Consider the following 11,254-nt stretch of genomic DNA (forward strand, 5'->3'; position numbering starts at 1 on the left):
AAAAACTGGAGCAGGTGGTCCTTTGAGCATGGGCATTCGTTTCCATGATACAGTTGCCTCGGTGCTCCAAAAGCACAGGCGAAGAAGACACTGTTTTGAAACCTATAACATCATTGAACATGAGATAGATAAGCTCAGAAATAGAGGTTTATATAATGAGGAGGATATCAGACTATGGAAGTGTGGGGGAAAACGGTTTATTCATGCCCGAACTAGGGGTCGCTGAGAAAATACATACCCTAACTTTTACTATATGGCAAAACATATCACTAATCAAAAATTTGAAATCCATGCTTGAACTAAAAGTCGATTTAAAAAATACATATCTCAACTCCTATTGCATGCCAAAACATACGTTAACTAATCAAAATTTTGAAATTTATGTATAATCCCAATATATACTATTATTTGCGAAATAATTTTTCGCAACGAAGATTTCACGTTAAAAATTAGAGTGACTAAAGTCTATTTTCACGACAGAAAACATGAAAAATCATGAAAAAGTGGGTCCTACTCTAAATAGAAAAATTGACTTCATGGATGAATTATCCTCGACACTACTTAAGACTTAATATAACTTAGAAATTTTAAATTATTTGATATTTGACAATGACGATATAAACACAAATTTGTTTATATCACTATTGTCAAATATCAAATAATTTAATATTTTGAAGTTATAATAATAGTAAATAGTGTTGAAAATTATTAATTTAAGATGTATAAAATAATTTTATAATAGATTAATGTATTAAAATTTATAAATTAGTTTTAAAGGCTTATAAATCAATCTAAAACAATAAATGATAATAAATAATTTAATAATATTTAATGACTTTTAGTGAAAAAATCCCTCAACTATTTTTGAATCGTGAAAAAAAACCCTCAACAAAGTTTTCAACATTATAAACCCTCAACTTATAAACCGTTAACATATGTCATCCTCCGTCACGGTTTTTTAGACGGAGGGTAACATATGTCAATGAAATTAAAGTTGAGGGTTTATTTCACAGGATTTTTAGTTGAGGGTTTTTTTCGATTCATTTTTAATTGAGGAGTTTAATTACTAAAAATCATTTTTATATAGATTCTATTATATAATGAAACAAAGATTATATTAAAAATCTTATATATTTTAAAAATAATTATGATGATTCTTATATATTGTGTTGTTATCTTAAAATAATATTGTACTATTATAAAAGTAAAAAAATTAAGAGAAGTGATTTTTGCAAAAATTAAGTTAAACTGACAAAATATCTTTAATGATATATGTTAGTTTATATGTTGATATTACGGCAAAATAAATCGTGAACTAAATCGAACTCTGATCATCGGGGTCCGTGTTTTCATGTCAATCTAGATATTGTAGATGGCGTGTAGGTAGGGATCGCAAAACGAACATAAAGTGCTGGGTTTGACTCTCTGAAACTCGAGATTCAGTTAGGAATTGTGCCATCGCCGGGTGCATTTGTTGCATGTGAATTCTATTGATTCTGTCAATCTAGATATTGTAGACCATTCTCATTCATCTACACCGACAAGCCAGTAAAGTTAGTTTTCTTTTCATCTCTTGACCTTAACTGATTTTGTAGCTCCTGTATTTTAAAAGACATATTTTAACATTCGATTGAAACGATAATTAATTACAAAAATCATAGATAATGGACTCAACCAAAACTAAAAAGGAGCAGCTTCCTTGGGAGTTGATTGAAGAGGTACTCTCTCATGTTCCTCCAAGATCTCTTGTTCGCTTCAGAACCGTTTGCAAACGATGGAACACTCTCTTCAACGACAAAACGTTCATCAACAACCACACCTGGACGTTTCGATTCATCCTAACAACGAAATCCAAGATTTACTCGGTAAGCATTAACCCCAAGATAGTGGTTCGTGAGTTAACATTGGATATTCCCGGTATACAACCTGAGATTAAACATTTGGTTGATTGCAATGAGTTCTTGCTATGTTGCATGGATAAAGGAGCCTCGGTTTGGAACCCGTGGTTGAACCTTAGTAGATGGATCAAAGCCGATGTTAGCGAGCCTAGTTCTCGTTTCCGAATCGATGGCATAGGTTATGATACTGATAATCATAATAATAATAATAATAATATGATAGTTAAGGAAAGACTCTACACGACCATTGGGTCTTACAGGAAGGATCATTCCCACGAGGCATGGTGGGGAATCCATGACTTTGCCTCTGAGGAGTGGAAAGACCTCGAGGTGGAACCTAGTCAGGGAGATAAAGAACCTTTCTTACTCACGAAAAGTGGTGTATCTTTGAATGGAAATTTGTATTGGGTTGCTTTTTATGACGAGAATGATCCCTTGTACCACCTACTTAACTTCAGTTTTGTGAGCAAAAGGTTCTCTGACTTATTATGTTATCTACCATGTGGGATGAATCATCCTCGCGATGCTCTTGTGCTTAGGGTCTTTAGGGGAGATCGGTTTTCCTTGTTAAAACAATGTCACGTGACAAAGAAGATTGAGATTTGGGTGACTAAGAACATGATTAGTGTTGAGGATGGTAATGATGTAGTTTGGATGAACTTCATGACTTTGTCGATTCCTAACTTTCCAGGTTTGGTACCAAACAAATATTCCTACTCTCAGCCAAGTTACTTCATCCAACACAAAAGGCTTGTCATGTGTTCTTGCGACGAAACTGGCAAGCCTTGGATTTATGTTGTGGAAGAAAACAAGTTGATAAGCAAAGTCCACATGAGTTCTGTGGTGGATCCTTGGCCTTTGCATTGTACCTATTTTCCGAGTTTGGTCCCGGTTCCTGGAGGTCGAAGGAAAGAAGCAGAATTACATGTTTGATTTTTATTACGCTAATTTGTTTTCTTGTTTGGTTGTTTGTTTTCTTGTTTGGTTGTTGATGCTGAGGAAGCTCACGTTGATTTGGATTTTGTTCTTATTTTTATTCACAAAATCATCTTTTTGAATAAATGTTAAATTTATTCTACTCAAAAAAACGTTTTTACAAAGAATGTGACTTGTGTAAATTGAAAAAACTAACAACAGTATCTTCATCTTCCTTCATAAAATCATCTTTACTGTTGCAAACAGAGTTTGCCATATTTTATATTGCCTTCTTGGATAAAACATTAGTTATGTATGAATGCGAGCAAGACCAAGTCTTTGCAAGTGCAACGGCTCTGTCGGGAAAGCAAGAACGGTCCGACTCTTCCAAATATAATTAAATAACTAGGAGTTTTCCTGCGCCATACGCAGATATCAAATATTTAAAAATGTTATATATAAATAAAATTTTCTATTTTTCTATTTTATTTTTATTAGTTTAAAAAATAAAACCATAATGTAATTGTTTTTAATTTGATTTATTCAAGTTTACTTTGACCTTTTAATTTTGTATTATTTAACTTTTGAAAAAAATAATTGAAATGTATAAAGTTACTTTATTATATTATTCTTTATTTAATTACAATTTTTAAATATGTCTATTTGTAAATATATAAATTATTTCTAATAATATATACATTAAATAAAAATAACTTATATACGTTGTTAAAATATATTTTAAACTACACTTATTTTAATAATAAAAATATGATTCATATATTGATGTAAAATTTTAATATTCGTAATTATTATTTATATATAAAAACATATTATTTTAATAGATATATTATTTTAATAGATATAGAAAAGTTATTAGGTATCATAAAATCTTACCAAAATGAATATTTACTGAGAAAAATATTTTTGATATAAAATTTATTAGTTATTACTATATTATGAAATTTTTTCAAAAATATAAATCCATATATAGAAAATCATCATTATTATATTTAAGAAATCTTACCAAAAACATAAATCTAAAAATAGTAAATTTTATATGTCATAATTAGATCTATGTCATATCATATTTCTTTTAAGACATATCATCAATTCTCGTGAAAGTTAACGTAACAATGACACGTATACAAATCATTCTCAAATAGTATGTCTGAGACTCTGATTTTATCATTTACTTGGAAACTCTTCAAAGTCTACTCAACCTGGACCCTGGCTGCATCCACTCACAGATAACTGAAGGCACGTGTCTTGCGTACACATTTCTTCTTACTCGCATCTGAATTTGGAATCTCAACTCGGTTGGGATTCCCAGGCCCCAAGTTCTCGACATCGTTGACTTTTTTGACCGAATATTCACAGGGAGATCCTTTTTTACTTGGATACTGCAGTAATGGACTGTCGGGCTCATCAGATCTTTAGTGGAAAAGAAGACAACTATGGAGGTGTAGTGGTGAACTTGATGGAAATGGAGCCCACGACTGCTCAGGATTTTGAGTCAAAGCTTGACGTTTCCCTTGCACCATGGAAGGTTCAGGTATTAGAAGACACACGGCAGACTTTAAGCTGCCTAGTGAGCTTTTCAGTCTTGTTGACTTTGGGATATGATTTGTAGGGGAAGAGAGGAATTTGGATAAAGCTATCTAGTCAGCTTTCTAGTCTTGTTGACAGTGCAATAAAGGTAACAAGATTTTGTGTTATGTTTTGTGAATGTGAATTTTTTTTGGATTGATTCTTGTTAATTTCCTTTTGGTGATTTGTTAGAGAGGGTTTACATACCACCATGCCGAGAATGAGTACGTGGTTCTTACATCTTGGATCTCAGAGTCACCTAGCACTATTCCTGCCAATGCTTCTCATCGTATTGGGATCGGTGCTTTTGTGCTGAACAAGAGCAGAGACGTAACTAAGATTATTGGTTTTATATGTCTCTTGGTCCTTCCTTTTCTTAATCTTAGTGTACTGAGAAGGGCTAAATTGCTTACAATTGTTTGGTGTTAGATATAAGAATTTAGGATACAGTTGGATGGATGAGAGCACTGGAATAATATTAGGTTTTCTGTATCAGTTTGTCTTTTAATTATTGCCGATTCTTTCCTTGGTGTACAACAAGAGCTGAAACTTACATTTGACTGAACCTGGATAAACAATTTTCCATTTGCAGGTGCTTGTGGTTCAGGAGATTGGGTGGTCGTTTCAAAGGGACAGGAGTGTGGAAGCTTCCTACTGGTAGGTGAATTTATGGGATCTTGGCTCATTTTTGTGTGTGTGTAATCTTTTCTTAGTAAGAACCTCAGTGAACTAAATTTAGTATATAGAACCAGCGTGTTAATTACAGACTAACTCTTGCAAATCCAAGACAACTTTGCCTGTTTCCATAGACTCCTATTTCTTCAACTTTGTATAGAGATATAGTCACACATTGGTTCCATTAATCAAGGATTAGTGATATCAACTACAGTTTATTAGCAATTAAACAAAACCCTTGATATATTTTATGCTTCTGCATCTTCCTCTATTATGACACCGAATATAAATCCACAGGGTGAGGATATTTGGACAGGAGCAGTTGGGGAAGTGGAAGAAGAAACTTGTGTAAGTACCTTCCTTTAAACCTAAATTTAATGTCAGGATATTTGGAGTTTTATATTGATTTTGCAATTTAATGTCAATGTTTTGGTCTACTCTTTTTTTTCAGATTAAGACAAAATTTGTGGAAGTCTTGGCTTTCAGGTAAAACAAAAAGATCTCTTCTTTTTTTTGTCAACAAGCTATTATATTAAACTAAATGCCCAGCGGGTTTAGACGGTTACAACCGCAAGTGAATTCAACGGCTAGATGAAAACGAAAGGTACAACAATAAAGGATAGATGTGTTTAAGGGGCGAAGATACCCGTAGACAAACTTCACTTGAAACCCTAAAACTGATGCTCCCAAGAACATACTAAAATCGGTACATGAACCGATGAGAGGGGACCCTAAAGATCGGGTTTGAAAATCGTTGGTGAATACCAACACTGATGAGCTCATTGAGAAGCTAGATGTGAATATGCAGTCCATTAGACAAACAAGATTAGCTATAATCTGGGAGACTAGGTGAATCTCAACTGTGCCGGAAAGCATATTGTTTGGGGAGACGGTTGATACCGTTGTCATCTCCAATTCCATAGGTATATTTGACTTTGAAACGAACCGTGAGAATGACGTCGGATAAGATTGTGGTGGGAGATCACTCGAGAGTCCTTTTGGGTCATAAAATGGGCTAGAACCCTTGTTGTTTAAAGCCCAGGCCCAGAAAGGTGGAGTGAAGCTCGCGTCTCGGCGTTGGAGGGCTGTGTCAAAATCACCGGTGAGCTCGCATCTCGGCGTTGGAGGCACAAAACGTCGTGGTGGTGGGGCGACCTCTCGTCTGAGAGTGACTTGTTCCGAAGAAGGCGTGAGCGGCTTGAAGATAAGAGTGAGGAAGCACATAAGCAGAGAACTCAATGGTGTGGTGGTGACGGCTCCGCCTTGTCGGTGTGAGAACAAGACAGCAGTGGATTTTTCGTTGGCGGAGATGAAGGGAAGCGGGAGTGATATCGACGTGGATGGGTGGAGCTGAACCCAGCGAGGATCTTTTAACCGAGAGATCCAACTCTCAGATCTGATGTTCCAAACAGAGGAACCGTCGTTGTGGAGGTTACGAAGTACGGAGGAGCAGCAGTGGCCTTCAGAGGAGCTGACGCTAGGGCCACTGGTGGTCTTCATGGCGGTGCTTGAGACCAAGCCGTTCGAGCCATCTGAAGATCCAGCGGAGACGAGCATGAACGGAAGTGCTGCGAGGACGATGAACGCGCTGACACTAGGCATGACTAGAGAGGGGCTGCTCGCTCGGAGAGGATGAGTGGTAGCGAGGAGGGGAACATGGGAGGCGGTAGTGTCTCGGATTGGAGGGGAAAAGGTGATGACGAGCGGATCTAAGGGAGCAGCGGCGTGGGAGACGACGACAGTACGAGTACAGATGTTGAAGACGACGAAGAAGAAGAGAGAATACGTTATAACACAGACGGAATTGAGGTCCCGACGCCGGTGGCCATGGGCCTCACCGGCGTCGAGATGTAAGAGCGGAGGCGACGTGGTTATGTTCTCTCTCTAGGGTGAACTCTCCTAGCTAGTGATCACAAAAAGATCTCTTCAACCCTTCTTTATTAGGTACACCTCTATGACCTGTATAATCTTATCATCTTGTTGTTGGTATCTCGCTCGCAGGGAAAGACACCAATCATTCTTTGAGAGAAAATCAAGTGTATTTTTCTTCTGTGAGCTGGAAGCAAGCAATTTTGAAATCAAGAAACAAGACTCTGAGATATTGGATGCAATTAGACTCTTGTGATTCACCTGAACCAAGGAAGGTTTTTAGTTTCTGCAGATATTGTAACGGCTAAATTCTCTTGTTTTGAGTTTCTCAGTGGATGCCAATAGAGGAATATGTCAACCAACCCTTTAACCAGAAGAAAGAGATGCTCAGGTTCATGGCTAACATCTGCCTTAAGAGGTCCCACGGGAAGGAGAACTACGCAGGTTTCTCCACTGTCCTGACTAAGAATTCAGCTGCTAAAGAAAGCTATCTTTACTGCAGCGTTGACCACGCCGACATCCTCAACGGAAAGTGTGACCAAGCCTGCACCTCTTTTTTCACAACTCTTTTCCACAAGTGTTTCTGTTTCACTTAGCCCTCTTGTCTCCTGTATGATAATAACAGCAAGTTTGCTGTGTATGCAAAGACTCTCTTCACAGTTCTGTTTCTTGGGTTAACTTCTTTGTTCTTAGATAGCCAAAATCCGAAATTTAAGATGTGATCACCCCGGTTTGCAATGTATTACAATATCCGAATTGAACTAGGAAAAAAACTGAACCGAATAAAGTAACATTTCATACTCTTATAAAACTGAAATCCGATTGGACATCCGAACATGACCAGTTTTAGGAATCCCAAAACTCGTGCCTTGCTGTGCCAAGGCCCAATTAAGGCCCAACACACTGGTTCGGGCAATGTCAGAATCATAAACAAAGGAGGGTATATTCGATTTGATTTTTAATGAAGTTTTTAAATGATTTTAAGGAATTACACAAAATAAAATGATTTTTGTTAAATAACTCTAGAATATCATCTAAAACCATAAAATTTAATTTTTTATTTTTTATTAACTAAGAAACTCCACCAAAACATTCTGAAATCACTTGAAAACTTTAAAATTTTACTGATTAAAATATTTTCTATAACACTGAATTTCAGAATAAGGTTCAATTCATGTGTGAATAACCATGGATTTGTCATTGCTACATAAATCACCTAAAACTGTCGCTTCAATACACCCACCAAAAATTGGGGTCACTTGTCGACGAGTGAATTTGAACAAAGTTTTGAGATTTATTGTCCGAATTCCTTCTCGTCTGCTCTTTCAGATTGTCCCATTTCATTTACATGTTTTCTCTGATAATCAGTGGAAGAAAGCCACTGGAGTTGCACAAATGGCGTTACTTGAGAGATTCACTCGCTTTTCTTCAAAACCCATCTGCTTTCTCCATCTCCTTCTCCTCCGCTAGTGCTGCCGCCGACGTGAGCCGTCGAAAAGGTAACAACTTTACCGTCTCTTACCTCGTCGAATCTCTAGGCTTCAACACCAAACTCGCCGAATCAATCTGGAGAAAAGTCACCACAGAGGAGGCCAAGTGTTGTAATCCAGACTCTGTTCTCACTCTTCTCAGGAGTCACGGGTTTACAGATTCTCACATCTCCACCATCATCAGAACTTATCCACGACTCCTCTCACTAGATGCTGAGTCATCGCTCGCTCCCAAGCTTCGGTTCTTAACCTCGAGAGGAGCTTCAACCTCCGAGCTCACCGAGATCCTCACCAAAGTCCCTAAGATCTTGGGAATCAAAAAGGACAAAGCTTTGAGCAGGTACTACGATTTCGTCAGAGAGATTATTATAGTTGCAGACAAGAGTTATTATTCTTTGCCGGAGGGCAGTGCGCAGGGGAACAAACTGAGGAACGTATTGGTTTTGAGAGATATGGGAGTGCCTCAGAGGCTGCTTCTCCCCTTGCTCATCTCCAATCACCACGTCTGTTGTGGGAAAGAAAAGTTTGAAGAAACTCTTAAAAAGGTCGTTGAGATGGGTTTCGAACCCGCCACGTTTAGGTTTGTTGAAGCTCTTCGCATGCTTTACCAGTTGAGCGACAAGACGATACAAGAGAAGCTAAGTTTTTATGGAAAGTTGGGGTTTTCTGAGGGAGATGTGTGGGAGATGTTCAAGAAGAATCCGAGCTTTCTACCGCTCTCGGAGAAGAACGTATTGAACTCCATCGAAGCCTATCTAGGCCTTGGGTTCACGAGAGATGAGTTTGCGGTGTTGGTCAAGTGCCATCCTCAGTGTCTGAACTATTCTGCTGAGCTGGTGAAGAGGAAGACTGAGTTTCTTGTGAAGGATATGAATTGGCCTGTGAAGTCTTTGGTTTCGAACCCTACGGTGCTTGGATACAACTTGGAGAAGAGGACTATCCCGAGGTGTAATGTAATCAAGGCTCTAATGTCGGAAGGTTTGCTAGGAAGTGAGCTTCCTTCGCTTGGCTCTGTTTTGGTGTGTACGGACCATGCGTTTTTGAAAAGGTATGTGATGAAGCATGGTGATGATAAGAAGCTTGTGGCTGAGTTGATGGCTGTTTTCACCGGAGGTCATGTTTCTTAGATTACAAAGGCTTTGTCAAGGGATGTTTTGTTTTTATAAGATGTGAAGAATGGGAAGCAGGCATTTATCTATAAATCTCTGGAATGCAATGTATACTCTAGCAATCTTTTCTAAGTCTTTGAAACAGTTCAAATGTTGGTAGACTAGAAAAGTGTAGACATGTGATGGTGTGATTAGTCAGGTAACTTACAGTATACTGGGTTAGCTGTGATTGTTTGGTTAATCTTCCGGCCGCTATTACAACCACCTCTCAACTTCTACATAGGAGAAGTCGGTTTTGATAATGCTCGAACACGAGTTAAAATAGTAGGGTGAAACAAAAGTCCGATAATCTAATTATTCATCAGGTTGGGCTGAACGGTTAGCCAAGAAGTCTAGCACGATACGCTGCGAATTCAAACCATGTTGCCGTCTGAAATCATGTTTGGTCTAGGTTGGGTTGGACATGAGCTGAAGATATCTTCAAAAACAAGCCGTATTTTAATGTCGTAGTTGGAATTTTTTCACGCTTTGAGTGTTGATATCAATATCACTTGTCCGTCAATATGTATTTGTTTCTCTTTCGAAATTATAGGATTCAAAAGTACTTTTTCAAACGACAGACTTTCTTTTTTTAAAAAATTATTCAGAAAAATAAAAGAACATCAACTAATATTGTGATTAAAATTGAATTGATCAAGCTCGACACAAAAAAGATGTCGGCAAAAGAAAATTGAGTTGATTATGTCGGGTCTAAATATGCTATTTATTAACTATTTTTTAATTTGTAGGTAAGGAAGTGATGAGGACAATTAATGCTGCTGTTGTCTCTGTTCCTTTCATCTCACTCTTGATTGAGAGGATACATGAAAAGAGAAGAGGTGTCTATCTGAAGAGGTGTATCTGTCTTCCTTTGTTATCGATCTGGTACGTGACTCACCAAGTTGGGAGTTATATGTCGTATAAAAAAACATGTCATTTGGGACTATAAAAAAGGAACTATAAAGTCGGGACAGAATAGCCTAGTGGTAAAACACTAGAGTGAACTGGATCTCAAGGCATACGGGGTCGACTCCTCCGGGATTCTAGAGAGCGCCCAGTGCCAAAAAAAAAAAAAAAAAAGGACTATAAAATTTATATTGTAAACAAAATCTTGATTGATTGTCGACTACATTCAAAAAGGAAGTCTATTTTGAGTTGTACTAGGCTCGGACCCGCGCAGTGTTATCTTAATTTATAATTTTAAGTTGCTTGTGTTTGTGTAAATCATATTATGTTATCATTTGATATATAAATAAGTGATATATTATATTATTTATGGATCAAGGATAAGATGGATCATTTGTATACATTGTTTATGAATGGTACAAATTAGTATGGTTATATAAATGATCACAATATATATATTTAAGAAAAAATATTGTTGGAAATTTAATTTAGATTTTTACAAATGAATATATATCACCATTTATTGTATATAACAAATATATTCACAATTACAGCACTCTTAAGGTTTTTTTAACCGGACTGCATACATTTTTTAATTTATTTTTATAATTCACATTTATCCTTCTCTTAATAGCAAACAAAAAAAATTCTTTTTTTGAAACAAATAATACTCTCATTTTGCTCAAAAAATAATATTCTCATAATGGACCAAATGATATTAGGCTATTTTGTCTCAGATTATCCATTTGCATATTTTAACTGCATG

The 11,254-nt window shown here is 36.8% G+C and overlaps 2 protein-coding genes and 1 pseudogene across 2 annotated transcripts; all 3 read left to right on the plus strand.

Moving 5' to 3' along the window:
- Positions 1-1,187: 1,187 nt before the first annotated feature.
- Positions 1,188-2,999, plus strand: LOC106434125 (F-box protein At2g14710-like). The gene has a single exon (XM_048751102.1). The coding sequence runs from the start codon at positions 1,665-1,667 to the stop codon at positions 2,829-2,831; it is 1,167 nt and encodes a 388-aa protein (XP_048607059.1). The 5' UTR covers positions 1,188-1,664; the 3' UTR covers positions 2,832-2,999.
- A 671-nt stretch (positions 3,000-3,670) lies between these two features.
- On the plus strand, positions 3,671-7,607 carry LOC106434128 (annotated as a pseudogene).
- Positions 7,608-8,122: 515 nt separating this feature from the next.
- Positions 8,123-9,784, plus strand: BNAC03G44350D (transcription termination factor MTERF8, chloroplastic). Its single transcript, XM_013874951.3, has one exon. It carries the CDS (start codon positions 8,293-8,295, stop codon positions 9,559-9,561), a length of 1,269 nt encoding a protein of 422 aa, XP_013730405.1. The 5' UTR covers positions 8,123-8,292; the 3' UTR covers positions 9,562-9,784.
- Positions 9,785-11,254: the final 1,470 nt, after the last annotated feature.

The sequence above is a fragment of the Brassica napus genome, chromosome C3 (assembly GCF_020379485.1).
Source record: "Brassica napus cultivar Da-Ae chromosome C3, Da-Ae, whole genome shotgun sequence".
NCBI classification, from domain to species: domain Eukaryota; kingdom Viridiplantae; phylum Streptophyta; class Magnoliopsida; order Brassicales; family Brassicaceae; genus Brassica; species Brassica napus.